At 39.5% G+C, this 25000-nt stretch overlaps 2 protein-coding genes across 5 annotated transcripts in view; one reads left to right on the plus strand and one right to left on the minus strand.

Annotated features, from left to right (window-relative positions):
• Positions 1 to 10376, plus strand: part of LOC138019461 (protein FAM227B-like) — a 25949-nt gene extending 15573 nt beyond the window's left edge. The window contains 9 exon segments of the mRNA XM_068866258.1: positions 260 to 386; positions 2024 to 2079; positions 2081 to 2126; positions 2849 to 2988; positions 5022 to 5179; positions 7615 to 7692; positions 8399 to 8473; positions 9094 to 9163; positions 10004 to 10376. Coding sequence (XP_068722359.1) covers positions 260 to 386; positions 2024 to 2079; positions 2081 to 2126; positions 2849 to 2988; positions 5022 to 5179; positions 7615 to 7692; positions 8399 to 8473; positions 9094 to 9163; positions 10004 to 10075 — 822 coding nt within the window. The 3' untranslated portion in view covers positions 10076 to 10376.
• A 1787-nt stretch (positions 10377 to 12163) lies between these two features.
• On the minus strand, positions 12164 to 24030 carry LOC138019505 (uncharacterized). 4 transcript variants are annotated; one of them, XM_068866320.1, is made up of 6 exons: positions 23651 to 24030; positions 15087 to 15150; positions 13860 to 13958; positions 13690 to 13764; positions 12978 to 13092; positions 12164 to 12825 (listed from the first exon to the last, which is right to left on the minus strand). In XM_068866320.1, the coding sequence occupies exons 1-6, from the start codon at positions 23660 to 23662 to the stop codon at positions 12798 to 12800; spliced, it is 393 nt and encodes a 130-aa protein (XP_068722421.1). In that variant the 5' UTR covers positions 23663 to 24030; the 3' UTR covers positions 12164 to 12797. The 4 variants fall into 4 exon arrangements, with proteins under 4 accessions (XP_068722421.1, XP_068722430.1, XP_068722439.1 ...); XM_068866329.1 differs by lacking the exon at positions 23651 to 24030 and adding an exon at positions 15698 to 16045; XM_068866338.1 differs by lacking the exon at positions 23651 to 24030 and adding an exon at positions 15303 to 15685.
• Between the last annotated feature and the right edge of the window lie 970 nt (positions 24031 to 25000).

Here is a 25000-nt window from a genome sequence, read left to right on the forward strand (position 1 = left end):
GATGGATGCACGAATAATAGGCCATTTCCGAGATCAAGTTTGCCTACTCTTCAAAGTGAGTCTAAGTGCGAAGTTTTTGTGATGGTAATTAGTTCTACTTTACATATGAATGAAAACTAATTTTCATAAGAAAAACTTCGCACTTAGACTCGTTTTGAAAAGGAGGCAGACATCAACTCGGAAATGGCCTATTGATACAGTATGATTACTTCGTTTTCTGGTTATTACATTAAATTATGCTAATGTTGTTTTAATCCAGCATTTTGCTGACTGCCTTGCTCAAGCTGTATATGCTGCGTATTGTGAAGTGTTTCCACGATCATACCAATTGTTTGATGAAGACTTCAAGAGTTTCTTACTTGCCACCATTTCTGAGTGGGTCACAGGTAAGAAGTTGCCTCTATAGCTTGTCAGGTTGTTGTGATGAAGTTATAGAAGTCAAGATGTCAGATGTTTTACATGTTCCAAAATTCCAGTATGTAATTGCTTTCTGCTCTGCCGTTTCTGGCTCTGGTCAGCCATTTTCTGAAATTCTAAGCATATTGACGATATTCGCCGAGACTCCGGATAAAGCCAAAAAAACGAGTGTTCAAAACAGTGATAGCCTCAGCCTGAAGTTTGTTATACAAAAAAGAAAGTATTGAGAGTTCGTAATAAACCCGTAGAGGATGTGCTTGTTAAAGGAAACTCCACGCTTACTACAAAATAAGTTTAAACCGAAGTAAATTACGTGTACAAACAAATTTGTTGAAATTGTTTTTAAAACAGTGTTTATATCAGGAAAAGTGAATGTTAATTTCACTTTGAAATTTCGTGGGGGCAGCCATCTTGAATAATTATGACGTGTTACGGTTGCTCTATTGTTCTGACACAAAGAGCTTGTGTCGCTATCTTGAATAATTGTGACGTAACTTGGTTGCCCTATTGTTCTGATACAAAGAGCGATTGTTCTGGAACAATAGGGCAACCAAGTTACGTCACAAATTATCAAGATGGCGGCGCCCGGGAAATTTGAAAGCCAAAATAAGCGTTTTTGGAATTTATTTTTCTCGAATGCTACAAACGCTTTCATTGGAAAAAGATTGAGCAATTCCAATTGTAAACATTATGTTCTGTGGTTTATTAAAGTTATTTTGTTTATTTTAGTGGAGGATCCCTTTATGAAACACTTGAACTGCGGAAGGTAGCACTCTCAGGTGTTATAAGGAGGCTTCCTAGAGTTTTAGGACTGCGCGCAAGCTTAAATGCATATTTTATATATTTATTCAGACCTGCTTCATAGTGTTTGTGTAAGCATTAGAAGAGTCTCGGATTCGAAAAGGTTTGCGGTAGTGTAAGTGCGAATGTAGTCCCAGTGACCCCGTGATCTTGTTGAATTCGCAACTGAACGATTGGTTGCTCCTTACAGTTCGTTGGAGGTTATATCGTTTTTTTTTTCTAACTGTATACTCTTGAAGTAAATTGTTCGGTGTACAGTTAATTTTTAGTGTAAATTCGTGTTTCTGTCATTCTGGTGAAACTCGTTTACTGGTGCGACTTTTCGAATTCTCGCGGCTAACATGGAACGAGCATGAAAAAGAGGCCAGTTAAGGATTATTTTCAGGTACAAATCAGTCTACCAACGAACCTCCGTTACAAACTACCTCCAGTCCAGTCTGTTTCATAAACTTCGTCGGCCCAGTTTCAGCATCAGTTTAGTAGAGTTATTCATTTATGACAAAATATTTTGCTATGTTAAATATTATTTTAAAACATCCTGTTTACAAGATAGTCAATGTATTTGTTTATCGCTCAATTTCGCTTTACAGCTCTAATCCATAATGAGAAAGCTTTTCAGAGACACCCCTCTAATATGTCATTTCCGTTTGTTGGCACTTAAACAGTTGGTGTATCCAGTTGTAATCGCGGCTTTTTTGCGTCTGTTTGTTTGTCAACACTCTTCATTCCCAATCTCACTTAGACTTCCCCTTGGCTTCCTTTTTGCTGGGGTGGTTTTCACAAAATCCTCTATAATTTTCCTCAGGCACAAGGCCTCCACCTTATTCTTGGGAGAAGTGGAATCTAAAACTCCTGGAGCCAAAACAACATAAGAGAATTACAAGATGACAGAACACAGAATCTTAAAGGTAAAAACTGATGTATGCTGTGCCTCCGAACAAGAACCTTGTGAAAGGTTGACAAAATTGACATCCTAGCCATACCTCTAGATTTTATTCCAAAGCCTGGCTACAATGTAGCTTTGCAATTTTTTGAACCTTTTACCCCGACATAAAATAAATTCAAAAAAATAGAAGCCGCGGTCTAGTTGCATAATTACTCAATAGCTCCTTTCTAACTGCTTCGAACTTTTCTCTCTTGCATGCAGACATTGCGGACATACTAATGAGTGAGATCTTGAGCAGTGATAAAGCATTACTGAAATCCTGAAATGATTTATTAGGATTTATATAAAAGCCAAAGCTTTGAGCGTATGTCCGTCGTTATTGGTTGAATCTATGCAGACATGCAGACATTGCATGCAGACATTGCGGACATACTAATGAGTGAGATCTTGAGCAGTGATAAAGCATTACTGAAATCCTGAAATGATTTATTAGGATTTATATAAAAAGCCAAAGCTTTGAGCGTATGTCCGTCGTTATTGGTTGAATCTATGCAGACATGCAGACATTGCATGCAGACATTGCGGACATACTAATGAGTGAGATCTTGAGCAGTGATAAAGCATTACTGAAATCCTGAAATGATTTATTAGGATTTATATAAAAGCCAAAGCTTTGAGCGTATGTCCGTCGTTATTGGTTGAATCTAAGTAAAATAAAGAGGGTGGCATTGTTCCTTTTTCAAGCTAACATATTGTTTGACGTGGACACTTGCCTGGATGAATACAATGCTCCACCTGTTAAAGAGAAAGCTGCCACGCAGACTGGCCAATTGTCTCCCTCGCGGATGGGGATGACTGCTATTCCTGCATTTGACAGCACCGAGGTAATTTTATGCAAAGTCAGAACTACTATACATTAGCAATAAAATTAGATGCATTCTTTCCTTAAAGATTTTGCTTGGGAATTTAGAACATTCCTCAAAAATGAACTGGAACTCAAGCATTTTCCCGGCTTTCATTTATCATTCCACATATGATAAAACTTGTCTTCTATTTTTGTCTCATCATTTTTTCTTTTTATGTGGTGTTTGATGTATGTAAAGTTAGTGTTAATTAGTGACTGTTTGAGGCACGGTCGAGCTAGCGAGAGGGATGGTTCATTTCTGAGTTTGCATCACGAACAGTTTTCCATTCGCGTTTTGAAATCCTTGTTTGCATAGAATTATAAGAAGTTTGTGTCGTAAGACGTAGAACAGACTCGTACCTTTCAAAGCTCGACCTCACATGTGTGCATCTCGCAAGAAGCCATGCCGCCGTTCCGACGCAAAAATGGTAACGTATGCTTTTTTTGGTGGAGGTTCATTTTATCAGCGGAAAATATTTGAGTTTAGGTGCACTTTGAGTTGTCACAACTTTTTTTTTTTCATTCGTACATTTTAGAATTGTGTTAAAACGTTACTTGTGACGAGAAATTGATCTGGCTATGCTGTTGTGCCACTGTTAAAAATTGGAAATATCGAGTGAAAGGCTCTTGATTGGAGAGACGTCGAATATTATAGAGCGACTTTCGTATGACCTTGAAATAGTCTTCGCAATTTGTTTCATGGACCAATGTTTGGCAAGATTAAAAAAAAAACTCCTTATTCCCGCCAAGGAAACTCCTAATATGGGCAGTAAACAGTTCGATTGTCCAATCACATTATTGCATTTCAATTGACGTCAAAGCGAAATGCCGGTCGCTTTCCAGAAAGTTCCATGGAGAGATGACGTTGTTTGCATTCGCGTTCGCTAAGCTACTGAAAATTCGCGCTCGTTTGTTTTTGTTCTATAAGCCAATTAAATGTTTTGTATTTCTGTTTTCGTTCTGTTTTTGCGTTTATTTTTCAAGGTCATATGAAAGTCGCCCTAAGTGTCATCTTGGTTTTTTCCCCAACCGCGGCATCACTCGTCTGGGTGCCAGGCAATTAACCTCACAAAGTGGCCCCTAAACTCCCTTCCCCGAGTACAGCGAAACAACTGCATTTTCCCTCCCCGAAAAAAGAAACAAAACAGTAACCCTGGCACTTACCCTATCGCTATAAACACGTAGAAAATGCTTGGGTTTGACGTTCTGTTGGATGCATGGCAAACTATTGGGTCTGCATCTTATTACGTGCGTTTGTTGACATAAGTTTCACTGCAGACAGAGGTGTTTTTCTTTTCCGTTCCCTGAGCTCAGTGACGAGTACGAGAAAAGAGACCTCATCCATGAGTGGAAACTCACTATGTTGAGCATGCGCGGCGGTTACCTAGCGACCGAATCCTCACGTGATGCTTCATGTTGTTTGGACTTACTTAACAACAGCGGAATTACTGTAAAGGAATCCGCTTGGAATGCGCATACCCCATATCATGGGGTTTGAGGAGTGCCTTCCAAGGTTGTGGACGGCGGTTGGATCAAAGTAAGTTTCGCCCAATTGCGGAGGTCTCTTTTCCCAAACTCGTCATTCCAGCGAACGCAAGAAGAAAAGAGACCTCTGCTAACACGGAAGACATAAGTGCTTTAAAGTTGAAGATGACAATAAGGTAAGTGACCTCACGCGTTGGCTCCACCAGCACCTGCCGGAGCAGGGAAGGGCTCTCGCTGCCCCTTCCTCGGGAGAACCTGCTTGAAGGTCACGGTTCTTCATACTCGGAAACTCGGAGCGACCACCTTTCTATAATGACCACTTGTCTGCAACGACCGGACACCTCTTTTTTCAAGATGATCGTCTTGAAGAGGTGGCCATTAATTACAGAGAGGTGGCCTTCAGTGGAGGTTCAACCGTATTAACCACCCGAGTACACAGAGCTGTGACTGTACTTTCGGTTACTGTTCAGCTGACAGCTAACACAGCCAGTTAAAAGTTCTTGAAAGTATGTACATATCTTCACACAGTCACACGAGATCGGCCCAGGTCCTGAGTTTGAGCGCGTGGGTTTCAATCTTTTGGGAAGGAGTCCTCTGGTGTCTCATTTTCTAAGAATGAGGGAGTTGGCTGGGATGGGACTGCAACCCGTTCAGGCTGTTGGCCGCACTGAAGTTTCCAGGCTTCCGTATCTTTTATTGTTTTTATAAGTTACGATCATAATAATACAATACATACTTAATTTACCGCTCCCCATAGGGGCTTTTCAGGGCCAATGGAACACAACGAAACGACAGAACAGAACAACAACAATAACTGTTAAGAATCCCAACTGGCCGGAGACAAACCAGTTGGCTATTTACAAGTGCAGCTGGGAAGTTGAACCAGGGACTACCAAGATCAAATTCAACGAGTGGTTAGAGCGGGTCTTGAACCCGGGATCTCCGGATCTCAAGGCAAGCGCCCTAACCACTGGGCCACACTGCCTCCTCATCGTAATCATTATCATCACAATCATCATCAACGATCAACGATGAAATTATATATGAAATGAATCATATATTGTACTGCGGATATGAAATCAAGTGGAGCTATGATCCTTGCAGTTAAGAACGCAGCGTATATATCATTTCATCGTTGATTCATTCATCACGGGAACATTAGAACCCACAAATGACCAGCTCCCAACGTCAGTGGCTTCATAACTCAGTTGATTAGAGCGTCGCACCGGTATCGCGATGTCGCGGATTTAAACCCCGTTGAAGTCCTGAAATTTTCAGGCTTCTCTACGCAATTGCTAAAATTGCGTTCTTAAAGGGGTAGTATCGTGGGAATTACCCCTTTTATCTTGACCATAAATTTACTTAATCGACTTTCAGTAACCTTTTCATTCTAAAATTGCTTCTGGATCACCGCAGTGAGATAAAAATCGATCAAATTTTAAAAAGAAAATGAGTCTCACTAAGTTATTACGGAATTTATCCAAGATGCAAGGGGAGTACTTGAAAACGTCGCCCCGACGTTTTCAAATTGGCATCATTTGAATCTTGGGTACGCGTAACCAAAAACACTTAAGAATGGTTTCTGTGAGCTAAAATAGCCGTTTTGAAGAAATTTTGGCCATTAATTTTCGTTTGTCATCGGTAATCAGGTCTCCGCTGTTTTCCAGATTTTTACTAACAATCCATGACACTGCCCCTTTAACTGCGGGGATCATAGCTTCACTTGACAATTATCATCATCATCATTTTGTATTTTTTTTTTTTTGGAAGCAGACTGAACTCAAATCACGAAATGAAAACAGTTTATTTGAATTCTGACACGTCAGACGTTCGTGAACCAAAAGTCTCTATTTGCGATGGAATGAGGCCCATCAATGGACCTCTTTAGCTTGTACGTTTTGTTTTCCTATTTCAGACCACAACGTACAAGCTAAAGAGGTCCATTTACGGTATTGTCTATTTTTAGAACGGCTACTGCTAGGTTTTTGCAGGAATAAAAACATAGCGGCATTGCGTTCGGCGCACGATTTTGCATTTAGCACGTGCAACCCTCGTGCGGCTACTTGGTTGCTGACCAATCAGGAGCGTTGCGGTCTGTTATTAAGCCTAATCTGATTGGCTATTATTTGGCGGGCCCTGTATTCTAAAAATAGATAATATCGTAAACTGATGGGCTAAGGCCAAATGAGTGGAGATCGACACTTGTCGGTTATGGGATTCTGGACACGTTCAACCCATCTTTCTTTTAACAAAAGAAAAAGAAAGCCTATCCACATAGACCGAATGCATAAATGGCGGCCAAAAAAATATTGTTTTGTTTATGTGCTAATTAGACTCACTAGCCTCGTAGGCATGTACAAAATACAAAAGAAATGTTGCTTGAGAGCGAGGCTAGCGAGTCTAATTAGCACATTATCCCAGGAACCCATGAGGAGGAGCCTCCCTATGCACTGTATCATTGAGTCAACCTTTGCGCGTAATTTTGCGCGTATCGTTTTATTTTTAGAACTAACCCTTCATCAGGGGACTCACATTTACATCATTTTGCACAATTTGCACAATTTGCATACATTCTTTTGTCTATTTCTTTTTATTTGCCATTCTAAATAGTGCGTGTAGAGCCGAAGAATTCGTGGCTTTCTAAGAATAGAAAGATAAGCGTAAAGGCTGACTCAGAAAGCTTGTGATCTTCTGAGATCATAAATCCAATCTTGGATATTTCCAAAGAAACGCACCCTTGGTTCCAGCCATTGTCTTACTTAATGATATTCGACCACTGTCTGAAATGTGTATCCACCGTTATTATAAATGCGATGCAGCTGCATCCTAAACTGGGGCCCGTTTCTCGAAAGTCCCGAAAACTTTTCGGGCCCGAAAAGTAATTTGTGAAAGTGCCAACCGATTGTTTTGGAAAGCCGATGTTTTAACATGTTTTTAAGGTAACCAAAAGAAAAAAGGACTGTGAAGTTTGACGACTTAAATCCTCTCCTTTCTTGACATACAAACGGAATTGTGACACCCGAAAACGGCCCGTAAAGTTGGCCCGTAGAGGTTGCAAAGAGCTGCGTGGTTTCTGGTGACCTCTGTCTCTGTGCGTTTGGTGACCTTGACATATTTTTAGATCTTTAGCACCCACTTACAGGCAGGTCATAAGAGAATGCAAAAAGACCACAAAGACTCTGAACAACAATTATCAAAGGTAATGTAAGTACAGAAGGTTGATGCTTGCATTATTTATTTTATCCATAATGAAGAAAGGAGAAAGGCGAAGCATACAATTTTTTTGCCGTCTTTCTTCAAGCAAGTGACAACTCCTCTTCACAATAGCAAATTAGCTTAGAGCGGTCTTCTCTCGTTGTGCAGCAAGGATTTCGTCGAGTAAGCAATAATTAGTTCATAGTCCCATTTACGCTCAGAACACGTCAAACGACGCGGAGAAAACACCAAGCTTAAAAAAGGCTAGAAACTGCTGCAGGTTAATTGTAAAAGAGATCTTTGCATTCAACAATGCAATTTTGGAATCCAATTGGAGTGTGCTTGCCATGTACTTGCAAACACTGGGATTAAATAAGGTACATACTTAATTGACCACTCCCCCATAGGGGCTTTTCAGGGCCAATGAAACGCATTCACGACGGAACAGAACATTCAACGACAACTGTTAAGAATCCCAACTGGTCGGAGGCAAGCTAGTTGGCTATTTATAAGTGCTGCTGAGAAGTTGAACCAGGGATTACCAGGAACATATTCAACGAGTGGTCAGAACGAGTCTTAAACCCAGTATCCCCGGGTCTCAAGGCAAGCGCCCTAACCGCTGGGCCGCACTGCCCTGGTTAATAAAAGAACACAGGCTTACACCACTGTCGGAATTCGAAAAAGGAAAATCTTCCGACTTGTTTTTTCAGAGTTCTTGACTCCTCCGAGCAAGAAAGCCTAAGAATCCAGAAACAGAAGCGAGCCGCTTTAGCAAAGCTGGAAAGGTAGGGCTTACATCCGGTCTTTGGAGTATGTTGTTGGCAAATTAGACATCTTCCATTACCTTTGTATGAATACCACACACATGCCCCCCCCCCCCCCCACCCACAAAAAAACTGTTTGAGTTAGCGATTAAAAGTCATTATTAATCTACTCAAGGACATCAATGCTGATAATTCAGTCCACAAAGTAATGGCTTAACATTGCTTACAGAAATGTTTAAAGACTTTTATGCTTAGTTTTACTTTGGTAGGTTATGGGACTACCCAATATCAAAGATATCATTGCGGGGAAAATGTTCATTGGGGACAAATGTTAGCGGAAATCTAAATTTATTGACTTATTTTTCTCTTATCAATTGTATTTCAGTACCAAAGGGAGTGGCTTGGGTTTAAGCTTTTTGGCTCTTCCCTCTAAACGAGCCGTAAATTACGTTTTGATGCCAGTCACACATGCACGCAAACAGCAGATAGAGAGACGGACAGACACTGCGTAAAGGAAAGCCGAACCTCACACACACACAAACACTTTGAACTGGGCGTAAATCTTGTCATACACCATTACGGATGCATATTTTTAAAAGTGAAGGTCTTTTAATCACACCGTTTTTAAATTCTCTCGTTAGACTAAAGAATGACCTAGTCCTTCGGAATCAGGATATAAAAGTTATCAATGAACGTCTTCTGGACTTAATGGTATGCAAATAATGCTATTTTAGGAGTGCGGCTCCGAGGCCTTCATTCGAAAAACGACGCCATTGATTGTCCCAAGTGATGTTTAGCAGCACTAATTTATTACTTTGTAATTTATTCAAGAACATATTTCCCAACCACAGTCATTTGAAGGGGGCAATCAACGGGACTGTCATTCAATCTGCTAATTGTATTGCAATTAATAGGCCATTTTCGAGTTAATGTCTGCCTCCTCTTCAAAGCGAGTTTAAGTGCGAAGTTTTTGTAATGGTAATTAGTTCTACTTTACATATGAATGAAAAATAATTTTCATAACAAAAACTTCGCACGTAGACTCGCTTTGAAGAGGAGGCAGACATGAACTCAGAAATGGCCTATTTGGCTTAAAGTTCAACCCGCCTAATTTTTTATGGGGTTTACAGAGCACTGCATTTGCGAATCTGTAAAGACGTCAAAAAGTCACATTTTGCCTTTCAGTCAAATTTTTTTATGCACAAAAATTATAAGCGATTTGAAATTGTCTTAAAAGATCTTCTTTATCTCAGCTTCATGTCCAGTTTTCGAATTTTTTACTTTGGTTATTAACGAAATATTAACCTGACAAATTATCATGTGGAAGAAGCGCGAAGTTCCCCCTACATTCTTTGTAAAAGAGCGCTGTAGTAAGGGTATCAACAATTCAGAACTTGCTGGTCATGCAATGGTCTTTCAATTAGTTAGTTCTGATTTTCTGGCCGAACAACAAAAGTCCTTATTGTAAAGATTCCTCGTTGGTTCAAGTAATCCTTGAAGAGAGGTGAACTCACGTTTTTAGTAATACTTCTTGTTGCTTTTGATTTTCAGGCCCAACCAGACCATATAACATCTGGGTACCCACACAGTGCCTTAGAGCAGTCTTCGGATGATGACACGTGATCATGCCTTGTATTGTACATTCTTATGATTGGGTTATTATTTATTTCCTTGGTAAAGTTGTAGTTTGGTTTAGTAGTATTGAGCATTAAGATGTTTGTATACTGAAAGAAATTGTTTCTATGCGCGGTGGATATCAAGGCCTGGAGTGATTTTCCGGTCTTCTTAATTGTACATATGCACGGTGGATTTTTATACTAGCAGAGCTTGGTGCAATTTTCTAGTTTTATGTGTATATATTTTGGCACAGAGCACTTCGGAAATGTGGGCGCCAGTGTAATAAATTGTACATTTGCTTTGTGGATTGAAACTTGTTTTTACGAAGAGGTGCTCCTCAGCCTTCTTTAGACACCTTTATGTAGAAAACAGACAGTGAAATGTTTTAAAATTCATTACAACGTGAGAGATCAACAACTTATAACCGCCACATACCAGCCAAGTGTAAGTTGCGGGACTTGCATTTTAATCATCTGGGTATATTTCACACGAAAACCATGTTTACACGATTGGTGGCCAATCTTTAATACCCACACTTTAGAACAACCGTCAACTTCTAGAATCTAGGGCGAAAAAATAATACATAAAAATAAACATCTGCGGCCTTATCCAGGATTCTTTGACCACTTCTTTTGTACGCGGCATGCCTATTCGTCCTTGCATCTTCGTCCTTTGCATCTTCGTCTTCCCTTTGTTTTCTTCCTACCCAGTTGACTTGCTCTCTTTGAGTTGTCAGAATGGTCCTTCATCCATCACTCCCTTTATTATCAAACTTAAAAGAGTGAAGTTTGCGAAGAAAACTTTGCAAATACAGCAACTTGCGTTTATTAACCTATTTGCAAATTGATTGACTTTCTTTCATGATACAAAAAGAGCGAAATTGATAGGGTATAATCTTGGATCACTTTTAACTTCACTTGTGTCCTCATTGACTCCTCTAATCCACTTTCTCTACCAAAGGTTCTACATCCATTCTCTTCCTTCCGAGTGAGGTTTTGAATTCTTTGGACATTTTTTACACGTTTTGTAGTCGTTTTAAAATCGTGTTTGCTTCTTGAATTGAGGACATTGGACACTTCCAAATTTTGTTTTTAATCGTGATTGACTGTTTAGGGTCAATTTGACAACTTCTAAAAAGTGTAATTTCTGACGTTCGTGTGGGAACGGGTTAGTCAGAAAGTGAATATTCTGACGGCACGACATAGAGGCCCGCAGGCGATTATGGGATAGATTAGTATTATTTAGGGATTTGGCGGGGGGATTTTCATCATTCTACGTCAATCAGTTGTCTTCGTTACTTCCTCTCGATCGAGTTTTACTTTTTCTTTGGTAGTCTGAATAGGTGCGAACTGTATTTATCACATAATTTTTCCCTAGGTAACAACGTAATACTTCCCTTTCCTCGGGACTGGTGCCGCTGCATTAGATGAGGAACACGTTTCCACATATTTTTTGGCCACATCTAAAGAGTTTTTTTTTTTTGTTGGTTTTTCGTATCTGGCACCGCACAATCGTATAGATCGTATGTTCTTTAATGAAGTAGTCTTTCTGGGCTTCCATTGCTCAGCAGACTGACTGGCGTACTCCTAATAAACTACTTCCGCATTGAAATCGCGAGGGAGTGTAGTCAGAATTTTGTTTTTTTGAATTGTTTATGTTGTTTTCATGTGTCCACGGCCATGATGTTTGCCCTATTAATCCTTCGAGACGTGAGTTCTATTCTCAAGCGAACATTTTCTTTTATTTCCAATAACCAGACGATGCAGCTGATCTCGTGGGAGGAAACATTAAATAATAGTCTTCTTTATTTTAAAACTTAGTAATCCTTAGTTCACAATATTTGGTTTACCAATACTAAAACAATGAAAACCTATGAAAGAAGGGTACTCACAACTATTTAAACAATAGAGGACGTTTTTCGTGTTTCCTTAGCCTCATCTAAACACGAGGGGAAGTTGGCGGGAGAATTCGAGACAGTTATTCAAACCTTAGACGCAGTCTCGTGTTTGCATAACTGTCGAGAATTCTCCCAACTCCCCCGAGTGTTTAGATGAGGCTATGGAAACACGGAAAAAAGTACTCTATGCTTTTATAAAATATTTCTCGAAGATAATTCAACAAATGAAGGAAAATGCTGTTTTTTTTTACTTCTTGATTGAAACAAATTTTCTTGACACGCTTATATTTCCTACCAACCAATCAAAATTGGTGTGATGTGACAGCCGTGTTTCCATACTCTCATCTAAACACAGCTGTTGACCAATGAGAGTGCGCGTACTATCCTAATTATTTTATAAACTGAAACAACTCTCACAAAAAACACAAGGAGGTCCTACAAGTACGTCACACACGAAGAGAAAACGATACTATGAAAAAAAACTACATGAAATGAGAAAATTAATGTCTTGAGGAGTGCACTTCAATCTTGACCATGTCTTTTGAAACGCGTTCAAGGTATTACCATCTACGATTCGTCTTTCAATTTCCATCTAGTTCAGGAATGTAGTATTACCAGTGATATGTAAAAAAATATCTAACGAAAGAAGGCGTCAGGAAACGTTTGCTCCCCCGTTGTTTCATTCGTTTGCCTCAAAATGGTGTCATACCTTGTCTTATCCGAAAGTTTTACAAAATCTTAAAAGTGGTACTTGGAATTGTTTAATTTTGAAAGTTTTGAGTTAGACTTTTCAACCCGTTGCTCCTTATATATCCAAGGCTTCTAAGCAAGTCAAGTCTGTTCTTTTTCTTTTGGCAACCTGCAAATTAATTACAAACTTGATGTGTGTTTTCTATTGATCAACTTACTTAAAGAAATTGCAGAGGAATCTGCCGTATCTTTCTCAAGGCATTACTCCTTCGTTGCTTTTGACATGGCAAGTCATGAAAAATATGAATTTTTTTTTATTACCGTATGTTGAAGATCTTGAGTAAAGTGTCTTCTATCCCTGGGGAACGCTTTCGTCTTTGCCCACCGATACCAAAGCGGGCGTGGAGATAATGTGTGCGGTATGGTTCGCCGGGCCCTGGTATTCAGTAAAGAAATAGACCATTTTACAGTTGTGTGCTTAGTTACCTGGCCTTTGGATGAAAGTGAGGCTGGAGTTGACCTTGCTTTGATAGAAACCTCACAGCTATTCTTATGTAAAATTCTTACTTATAAGCATGACAACAAAATCATTAACGTAAGAAAAGCACTGAGGTTTCTATTAAAGCAAGGTCAACTCCAGCCTCATTTTCATTCAAAGGCCAGGTAACTAAGCACACAGCTGTTAAATGGTCTATTGGTAATTGTAAGTTGCAATCAGCTTCAAAGCAAAAATTACCCACAAGATGTCGCAAATTATGCAATGAAAATTACAGGTCCGTCTCCAGTGGCGTGCAAGCACTTTGCTGCATACATTGGCCGTAATCCCCTCACCTCAATCGCCGGAATCATGGCACGATAATGCCGTAGTGATTTGTCGTCATAGTGTAATCTTTTCGAAGCATCGGCTGTCGTACACGTGTGGCATTACCAATTATAGAGATCTCTTAATCGCCAGGTGACAATTCTCAATATCATTTCCGCTCTCATCCAATAATTGTAAAATGACACAGGTAGCCGCAAATCTGTAGCTTACCTCCCTGGACACCTGGGAAGTCTGGGTGATCATGCATGTAAACTCCCTTGCTGCGATCAGTCTTTGGGATTCGCCCTGGGATCAAATGTGCATTGCAAGCTGAGTGTATGTTGCATGATTCTTGGTTTATTAAGCTTTTGAACTTTCGTTAAACGAATGAAAAGCGGTACCTTTTATCTGTGGATTGCTCATGAATTCAGCCCCTTCTCCTGAACCACTGCTCGGTTGATGTTGCTGGTTATATTGTCTAGATTTCTCTATCTTTGCTTCTGTCCAAGTCAGTGAACATAAATAAGGAGAAAATATTCAAATTTGTTTTCGTCGTTCAGTGAATATACATGATGACCTTCTGCAGAATTCCAATTCATCATCATACATTCAATGTATCTTTAAAGTGCTACTATGACCAGAAAATCAGTTCTTCTTTTTCTGTGGACTCAGGTCCAATCGGTCAGCTTGCAAAGTGAGTAATGGCGGACCGTGAAATTCAAAACTTACACTTAAAGTAAACAGCCGTTGGATAAAAATCAAAGCTCAAATTTTGCCAGTCAAGGTGTTAAACAAACACTTTTAAAATCTGAAGGAAAAAAGGAAGTGACTTTCCGATCATAGAACTGTAGCACTTTAATGTTTGATGTACTTCTCGGAATTTTATGAAAATTTGCAAACTTTAACGTGTACAGCGGCAGGTCTAAGACACGGGTCACATTCCACAGGTCACTCGCCGTGCAGGTCCGATATTTTACCTTTTTGAAAGTAACCCAAAGCCCTCAATTTGGCTAACCCTAGGCCTAAAAACCAAACTTAGGCCTAGGGTTAGCCAAATTGAGGGTTTTGGTTACTTTCCAAAAGTTAAAACAATGACCTGCAACGAGTGATCTGTGGAATGTGACCTGTGTTTTAGACCCGCCGATTTTAAAGAGGTGCTCTCAAACCGAGTGCTTTTCAAACCGCTTCATTGGTGTAGAATTTACTCAAAACAACTTCAAACTGGCTTTATTTCTGTGGCGTTTTCAAGTTGAGGGCAAGTTTTTTTTCGTAATTGGAACACACCTGCATGACCTCACCTGTCCATCATCAGTGGTAGACAAAGAGGAAACGTTTTAGTCAGACGGTTGTGACATTTCGTTAGCAGTTAATTGAAGTAAATTATGTCTATACTAATTGATTGCTGGCCCAAAGGCTCATATACTAACGATGTAATGGTCGTCAAAAACACGCGGATGTCTCCTGCAGTATAAACGTTCCCTTATAAATCCAAGTTTAGAATGATGTTCGTCACTGTGCTTTAAAGTAACTGTGGTTTTTGTGATCATTAAAGAGAAATGTGGAGAATAAATCGACACTGAATCGATAGAAGTTATCATTTTAAAACCAAAAGCCATTTTTATTCTTACCTGTGCGTACTTCCTGGATGAACAGAGGTATTACTGCCAACATTGAAATCAATCGGAGCAACATCTGAATATTATAAGAAAAAAATTGATCAAATTAGTTTCTTCAGTTTCTTCAGTGTATTGAATGACTGAGTTAACTGAAATTCAGTCGCCCCGCCACTTGAACCTCGCTGTTCTAACCTCCAAATGTAATTTCAAGTTTATCACCAATCGTACCCTTAAATTGATCGGTTTTCCCGTGCTAGGGCTAATCTCTTCTGGCTCGCTATACTACACTGTTCCTCTCTCATAGCCCGGGCGCGATAAGAGCGTACAAAGATCAATCACCAACAATTAAACGTGATTGAAACCATTCTTATCAAGTATTCCGCTAAGCGGAACGTTTTCTTCATACCACATGAATGTGTTAAAAAGATAAACAGTGTATGACAGAACGTCACACGACGCAGTAGGACTTTTCGTTGAGCGCAAACAAGGTGTGAAAAAGACAACGGCCTGTCATTTATCACAGCTGTATTGTAGATCTCGGGGGGTAAATTTGTTTAGATTTCGAGAGGAGAGGACCTTGTTGACGATGAAGAAGAGTACCCTTTTCAAAAATAGGTTCTTACCTTGTTGGCTTTTATCTGCCTCGGGAATATTAAACCGTAGTTATATCTTATTTATAAACTTGTCTGATCCGGTCTTTTAAAAGTATCCAATATATTCCAACCAGAGTCACAGCTCCTTTGTTTCCCACGGTTATATTTCTCGTAAATCAAACTGGTGTATGTCAAAAGAACACATGTAGTTGCCTTCAGCTAAAAGGGAAAAATTAAATGGTAGTCCAGCTGGGTGCCGATTGAATTATTGATTATTTTTCATTTTCAGTCTTTCTAGGGATCCTCGTGTTCTTTTAGGAATAGCGTTCCAAGCTCTTAAGCTGAAACCTTGAGCTTGTTTCACTTTATGGGAATTTCAAACACATTTGTTATACCTTAAGATCCACGAACGAAGCCGAAAACGAAACCCGCATCCACCTGGGGTGAAACGTGTGTTTAATGTTGCTTACAATGGACATCCTGCAGAGCAGACCCGTTAAAAAGCATTTCTTTTAATTAGACGAGCTCCAAAGCCACCTCATTTTTTTAATCGACCAAATTTATCGCTTTATGTATGTCATCGGTCAATTTTGACAATGGAGGACCTCAGTTGATATCGTTGAAAGAAAATGGAGACTGCTAAGACAAACAGCTGCAGGAGCCAATATTTAACTTTTTATACCTCTAAATAGCAAATTTAGTTATTGGAAATCGGTCGTTTAGCAACTGACTGTGTCAATCGAGGTTTGGAATTGGTTTTTTATGTTGCTCTAGAGATATTATATCTTTTTCTTTGGAATATGAATTAAGGGAGGTTTGGCAATAACGAATTTGAAACGCTTTCCACCGAAATGCTAGGATGCAAGGGAAAGGAAAAGCTTTCAAATATATATGTCATCGATAATTAAAGCGAAGAAAATAGTCCAAAAACCAACAATTTATTTGATCCTCTTTAAGTTCGTGAAAATTGACTTAATTTACAGTTCTCTCAGTGCTCGGTTAGATAAAATTAAAATTAACAAAATGATGATGATGATGATGATGATTAAATTTTCGAATAATTACGAATTACTGGGTATTTACAGTTTTCGTGACGTTCGTACAGAATGGAATGCCCTCAATTGCACCTTTCACGTCGTGGGCAAACGAATTAACATTTTGTGTTAGACTGCGATACTGGGGAGTTTTTTAGTAGCTCTTGAAATATGAAAACAGATGAAAAGGCAAGAATCGGGTGGCGTTTTCAGTCCGCTACTACCAAATCACTGATTAAGATGGAGTACCCTCGAAACGTCAGGTTCACATTCTAAATTCTCGGGCAAAAATTTAAATTTTCCTCTTCCATTCATTTGCAATCTTGTGCTGCACAGTTTCTTTGAATTTTTCTTACTACCACTGGGCCTCTTTTAGGGAAGAAAAAACGCCTTGGGGAATGTTCAACACAAAGTGCCGAAAACTACAATAGTTTTCTTTTATACAGTGAATACTGAATTAGTTGTTCAAGCAACATTGCACAACCCCCGTGCAGTTCCAGGCGGTATTGATACATGTACTGTGGCATATATGTCTAATGGAAGACCTTAGAACCAGGTTGCTGACCAGCGGTTTTCGTTAAAACAATGGTTTGCTGGGGGTGCTCAATCTCGCAGGCTCAGAAACCTGGTTGGGGTCATCGTTATTTAAGGTGATGGCAAAGGTCTAATACTCAAAGTAGTTCTCATCGGACATCAATAAGCGGCATAGTCCTTTCTTTCTTGTGATGTATTCGGGCTTTGTGTTGCCACACATTGTTCAGTCAAGCCGACCGAGCTCCTCTGGAACGAAAACAAAATGGCTCTTTAATGTTTTGCTTTCGATTAACGTGACGTATAGAAATATAATGAGTAACTGCAAGAAACACAAGTCCTGTGATTACAACTCCGAGAGTTATCCATCCGCCGATCTGCAAAACATGAAAAAAAAGAAAGACATTCAAACATCCGGATTGATCAAACTGTCCTTGTGTACGGTGACGCAGTCAATTCGAGTGCGTTGGACCGCTGAAGCCATCAATTGGATATTTTCTGTTTGTTTTCATAGTTTGGCAAATAAAATAGTCATATCCCCAACAGATAAAATGCGTAGCTTAAAACTTGCAGAAGTCCCTCCTCGTTGATGAGTTGCGTTACAGGAAGAGGTCCTCGAAATTCCCCTATAATCCCTCTTTTGTTTCGACCAATGTCGTATATTTGATCCGTTTGGAATTGATATGGACGGCGATACTTAATTAAATCACACAGCTGTAACCATGTTTACCATTTCATATCACTTTGAAAACGTACCTTTTGATAAAATAAAAAATGGTCATCCTTCCTTTGTGTAGTGCTGGAGCTGGTGGGCCTGGTGTTCGTGCCCTGTCTTGTCAAACTGGTTGCTGTCTTACTGTTATACGTCTGTGTCATTGTAATCAGACTCACAGGTATTGTTGAGTTCGACGTATAATTGCTTAGTGCAATCGGTCCTGAATTTGTCTTTGTGGTTCTGGTGACTGGAATGTTCAATGACGGAGAAGGTTTCATATATGTGATGTTGGAGGTGGTTTGAAAGCTGGCAGAATGCATGAAGATGAGACTCAGTTTGCCGAGGAATACAAACCAGTGAGAGGCACTGCTGAACAAACCAGTTTTCCAAAGCATGACGTTCGCTTCTATTTGTCCGAAACATGATTGATGCTGAATATTTCCTGTTAAGGCAATATATATGGGTTATTGACCAAGTGTGAGGTCAAGCTGGCTAGTTATTGGCCAAGTTCTTTTTTTGCGTGTTTATGGACCGAGACGAAGTCGAGGTTCATAAACACGCAAAAAAAGAACGAGGCCAATATCCAGCCATCTTGACCGAACAAGCTTGGTCAACAAAGGATTTATTACATGACTTAAAACGCCAAAAAATTATCTTTGATCTTGCGGGACGAAGCGAGAAATCCCGAGCGGGCAGTATCGCTCCATCTTGCCCGCTCGGGTAGCCAATCACACCGCGCGATTTGATTCCAATAAACTAAACTAAGTTTCTAATGATGCAAACTGGCGCAAGGGAGGCCGTTTGACAATTTAGAAATGCGGGACTTCAGTGCGGCCCCTTGATTACTGGGGTACAGTACCTCTATGCTTGAGCTCTTCTAAAAGGCAGTGCGGAAAATGAGCCATTGAGTGACATTTGGCCATCCAAATAAGTTATTCTGCAAAGACGAATTTCAACGACGAACACTTTTTTTCTGCCGAAGGATGATGAAACCGGACAATTCAATAGCACTCTTTTCAATTGACCTCACGATCTAGCGCCCAAAGCACTATGGGATTAATATGATGACAAAGACAGACACAGACACTATCGATGTTTGTCCGCATTTCAATCCCCTAATGCTTTGCAATAATCTGTTTTTATCAACTGTGGAAAATGCTATTGAAAACAATCCCGAAAACCAATTCTAAAAAAAAATATTGAAAGCAAGTAGAACTGGCAATCCTCCAGGATTGGTGCTGGACCCTCTAGAATAAGTGGTATGGATCCTCACTTGAAACGAGCTCCTTACAATAATGATAACATAAATGAATCGAAAGTTCTTTACCCATGTGTATCGTCATACTTGACCACTCATTTGGACTAAATGCGTTTAAATAACCAACAGTAACGCTTCAAAAATAGGCGATTTTAAATTGAAATCCGCCATCCTTGTTTTTGTGTATGCAAACGAGGCTATGACGTAGCCATAGTCAAGGATTTCTTCGGTTGACTAAATGTACTTGATGTAAAGACGAAAAACACAGGCGAGGAGAGTAATTTGTAGACTTGAATCTTAATCCAGAGGCTAAATTGTAGTGATGTTGGCTCCACCTCTGAACACATTTACTTTGTGGACGTTAAACAGGGTTTTATATGTGACTATGCAGGACTTTTTACAAAGCGAAAGAGAGCTTGCAGTGTTATCCCGCGCTCATTGCTGTGAAATAAATGCCTGGAAATCAAGTTTAATCTGTCTACCGTGGCTTTCTACGAGATCCCTGTTACAACTTCAAAACAAACGATCGATTTATATATTTCCATCGAATGGTAAGAGTAAATCGTTTCAGTAGTTTCTATACTGCTAACAAAATTTAACCCCATTTCAAGTTGCGTTTATTAGCACATAACAGTGAAAGTCGTCTATGTATGGCTTGATTCAGTTTTCTTGCTTCAATATAATGATCTTTTGGACTAGTTGACTGAGATTTCCGTATGAAGCGAATGTCACCAAGACCAATATTCATGTACCTGAAGATCCCGTTTGAATCCTCCTTGGTAAAAGGACAGACCCGAACAGACAATATAGCAGTCAGGTTTTCACGTTTGAGGAATCCGTCCACGTTTAATTTCGCCGGCCAACTTTTCTTTCAATTTTAATTTTCCTGTGTAAGCTTCGGTTTTTTAGATTTTTAAATGTGTTCTCAAGTCTAGACATGTGTCTAGTTTCACCCCCCTCGAAAGCGTACACCCCAACAGCGGTAATAGTTGATGTGAAAAAGCCTTGCTACGTGGCTGAACATCTGAAATTTCGTCGGCTTATTCTAAATTAAACGCTTCCCCGTGTGAAAGACTGCTGTCGCTGAAGGAAGAAAGTGAAAAAGGTACGCTTTTCGAATATTTCTTTGTCGCATGTTCAAAATGTTTGTCTTGTTTACATTTGCTGTGGCTGATTTTTGCCGCCAAGTTTGATTGACTAGAAAATTTGTAAGTATTAAGTGACTTGAGTTTCTGTCGCACTTATGGCTTACATGGCCTACTACCTATTGAACCACGACACCGTTTACCAAATCTTATGGATCCAGAGTTTTTTCGGTTAGCGCTCCTTGTATGTGGAACAAATTACCAAAGGACATCAAGTGTAGTCCTAGTATTGCAATTTTTAAGGGGAAATCAAGACACATCTTTTTAAATTAGCATATTATTAATTTTTTTATGTCATTTATATTCTTATATTTAGGTGTTAATTAGATATGTATAATAGGTTTTAGACTTTTTTTAACTGATGTATGAAAAGCGCCTGTGAGCAATTTTGGAGAGTGCGCTATATAAATAATAAAGTATTATTATTATTATTATTATTATTATTATTATTATTGTGAGAATGTTATAAACACATGAGAAATGAAATGATGGCAGAACCAACTGGGAACTCGGAAAAATCCGAGCCCCAGATGGGATTCGAACCCACGACCCTCCGTGATCTAGTCGGATGCTCTAACCACTGAGCTACTGGAGACTCTATGGCGAGCAAGGGTGAAATGTGGGTATTGACTCGAGCTGCATCACGCAGCTACAGAGTCAATGACAGTCATTTGACTGTGGTTAGAGCATCCGACTAGATCACGGAGGGTCGTGGGTTCGAATCCCATCTGGGGCTCGGATTTTTCCGAGTTCCCAGTTGGTTCTACCATCATTTCATTTCTCATGTATTATTATTATTATTATTATTATTATTATTATTATTATTATTATTATTATTATTATTATTATTATTATTACTAGTTATAGCTGTCGCTAAAGTGCCAACGAGCCAAGCTTGCGTGATCTGGCGGCTGCAAACATCACGCGGCGTACTCGTGCGTCACTCTCATTGGTTATCGCTACGGTCAACATTTCATCGCTTTGGTCTACATTACAGCTTTTGGTCTACATTACAATTAAATTTGAAGCGCTTCTGAGATTTCGTCCGCCTAAAAATCTTCTCGCGGCTCTATAAGCTGCCGCCTCGCCAGGCCTTCTGTCTTCAGAAGGCCTGACTCGTTGGCAATTATTATTATTATTATTATTAGTTTATCTTACATTTGAATTCTCGAAGCAGAAAGGTCACATAACATTGAGAAAGTGATCGAGGATCGAAGAACTTGGTAAGGTCGAACACGTTTGTTGACTATTGCTACGTCATAACAAGTCATATCCAAGATGGCGCTCTCCAAGTCACGACAGAGGCAACTTCAAAGCGCTCTTGTCAATGCTCTTGTCACATTTTAACAGGGAACTGGACAAAACGGCAATTAGTTTCGAATTTCTGGGGAAAAGTTTTCGTAATTTAGAGAAACTCTTTCTAGACTGTACTTTCCCTTTAAATGTGTGAAACGAAGATGAGCGTGATGTTATTTCATGAGGTTGTTTTGTTGTTGTTTTTTTGTTGCCAGATGTCGGCTCCAGCGTTTTTGCCTATTTTCGGTTATATTTATTGAGTGGTCAAGTTATGTTCATCAGCAAATGCTACTTGAATGAAGAAATAAGCAAAAGATACCAGTCCAGCACAGATGGTAAAATTCTTTACGACTTCATCGAAGGCCCACCTTCAACCGACAGGCTTTTCGACCGTTTGTTTTTGTTATGGAAATTCACATTGCTTATCGTAGCGATCTGATTGGATGAATTTCAGCTTTGGTGGGATTTTCATATAATATGAAAATTGTTCCACGGCACACAATGCCTGTCGGTTGAAGGTGGGTCTTAAAGGTCTCAAACTCAAGTTTTCTAAAGAAGAATGTTCAAGTTTCGGAAGTTTCTTAAACTTGCTGTTTCGTCAAGAAAAAAAAAAAGGAAAAACAGAAGACGAACTCATTTGAAAATGCCTCACGTGTGGTTCACAATAAATTGATAACGATCTAAAACTCTATGTCTTTTCCCTTTGTCATTAGGCCAGGCCTGTTGTTGTTATTAGGCCAATTTTATTTTCGACTGAGTTTCAATATCGCAGTGTTCGATTTCGTGCTTTGCTTATTTTAAGTGTCTTACGCCGTAGTACTGGTCGCACAGGTTGCCCTCAGGCAACGAGAGTATTTTTCTTGTAAAATCGTGATGGCCAAAATAGCTCGTATTGTTTAAAGTGGAAAGTGAAGTTTTCAGTGTGCGTAAATACGTTTTAATGTGCTTCTCGTGACAAATTATAGCCTTGTTGACCTAAGGAACTGGTTAATACGCAGATCTATATCATTTTTGTTTCTTCTAGGCTTCCATTTCAAGCTTGTCAGTCAGCATTGACAGATAAATGGTCATTTCAAAGGGTTGCTTTCCGTAAATTAACATAAACTAATACCCGGTTGACAACATGTTAAGACCGAGCGCGCAGCTGTTTCAGGGTGCTTTCCATTTGACAGGACTGACCAGCCAGACCGGGCATTTGGAAGCAATAACTCTGCAACGCCTTCAAATTAATACACTTTGAGGATGATATATATTCATCCAGAAGAATGCAAGAGATTATCGTGCAAGGGTTCCTTCAAATTGTTGCGTTTTCTTTGCAAACTAAGGGGTCTGGCCTGCCAGTTCTGACAAAAGGAAAACGCAGTAAGTCTCGTGATGCCTTCAGTAGTATCAATAGAATTTAAAGTGTAATGTTTATTCCTGCCTGAAGTGTCTGGAAAGTGTTTTGACTGCTGTTAAGAGGGAACAATTCATGCAAATTGAAAAAAAAAAGCGCAGATGTCTAATTTGAATGTAATATTACGCACATATAGATATCGCGAGGGATGATCCCACAAAGAGTTGGTTTATTATTTTCTTTAATCGTTCGCCCCGATCCTCGTCAGTAACATAGAAAAGAAGGTTTAAAGATAAGTATTACAGTGAAATGTTATTGTGAAATTTATATCGAATACTTTAGTAATACTTCAAAATATTTCAACTTTCTGTTATGCTGTTTTCAGTAAGTAAGAACGGGTAAGTTTGTTTTGTTTCACCGTGCCGGTTTTGACAAACATTGCATAATACTTTTTCTTTCGCAAACCAAACAGTGCAAAGTTGTTTCATATGCTTTTTACGGCAGTTTTCTATGTTTGCTCACGTGCATTATGTTCAGGAGTGAAAGCCAGCTGCGTATAAGTCGATGTTTTAGTAAACCAGGTTTAAACAATGAAAACTCTTTCCTATTCACAAGTGCTTGAATTATATTTGGTTACCACTAAGTTTTTCGAATTGTGCTATTCCTACCTTGTTGTACATCGTCTGTCGATGTTTTGTGAGGTGATGTTGCACATAGATATTCAACGCACAAGATGTCTACAGCAGTAGAATAATCAATTTAAACCAGGGAAAAATACCTGTCAGCGGCTACTCAAGCCGCAACTGTTGCTCTTCGCATTTTGATCAAACCACTAAAGGCTTGGTTACAAATGCTTTTAACGCCGAACTTACGCTGAAATAGTGTTTGCTTAAACCATGAACATTTCGATGATCTCACGAAACACTGACGGGCTTCTTTCAAGTCTTCATACAGCAGGAGAATTCAACATATTTTCTGTGGTGGTGGTGTTTTTCGTATCGGAAAATCTAATCGATGTGATCAGTATCCCAAATCGAAGGTACTACGAATCCCCCCTTCTCCCCACCCCCCCCCCCCCCCCCATCAGTTTCTAATAAAACAATCGCACTTTTGCGTTTCCTTTGGGTAAAAGGATATTATCACAGTTTTTGTCGTTGTCATTATTATTTGTCTGAATTAACCGACTGTGCAGTGTAGTCGGACATTTTCCCTCCCTTGCGCTTCCCACATTTGAATTCTATCGGGTTAGCGAAAGACTATAGGTGAGTTACGGAAGGTTAAAAAAAATTAACTGCCAAAGTTTGTCAGCTGACTTTGGAAGACACCTCATGTGAACAGTCCAGACGTAACTTTCCTCATTATCGTTTCACTCTCCCATAACACGGTTTTTTTACGCAGTCACAGGTAATATACCTAATCGGCTAACTTACTGCTTTACCCAATTCAAACCGCCCGGGATTAAGGTTCTTTGTGTATTTTAGAGCGAGTTTCAATTGAGCGTCGTAAAACCAAAACCGAAGTAAGTACTTTGGCCAATCAAAAAGGACGGAGACAATCCCATAAACCAATCAAAACTCGAAGTAGTTACACATAGCCGACACAAAGCGCGGGAAAATGTTCACGCGCCAACCACGATTGGTTTTGCTTTCACTTCTGATTGGTTGAAAAAATGGCGCGAGAACTTTGAACCAATCACTGAGTGAAGTAATGCAAAGCCAAAGCAATTCGCTAATTACTTTCGACACTCAATTGAAAACCGCTCTATTTCCATGATAATGTAACATTCATATTTAGATGATATGAAAATACTTGGAACAAAACGTTTTATTCCGAAAGGGTTTGAATTGGGTACAACATTGAGTTAGTCGATTTGGTCATTGCAACTTTCTGCAATAACGCAATGTTTTCTGTCACCCCAATCCTGTCTAAAAACATTGCCAAGTTGTCAGTCACAATTCCGAGGGCACCAGCCACCTCTGGCATCACAGAAACTTTAACATTCCATAAGCGGCCAACCT

This window comes from Montipora capricornis, chromosome 2 (genome assembly GCF_036669925.1).
Source record: "Montipora capricornis isolate CH-2021 chromosome 2, ASM3666992v2, whole genome shotgun sequence".
Lineage (NCBI taxonomy): Eukaryota > Metazoa > Cnidaria > Anthozoa > Scleractinia > Acroporidae > Montipora > Montipora capricornis.

Bases quoted from the DNA above. Each gene is read 5' to 3' on its own strand.
- LOC138019505 (XM_068866320.1), bottom strand. The intron at 13,959-15,086 runs GTAAGAATAAAA...TGACTTGGACAG, and splicing joins CATCCAGGAAGTACGCACAG to AAGCAAAGATAGAGAAATCT. The intron at 12,826-12,977 runs GTAATAAAAAAA...ATTAATTTGCAG, and splicing joins CTCAAGATCTTCAACATACG to GTTGCCAAAAGAAAAAGAAC.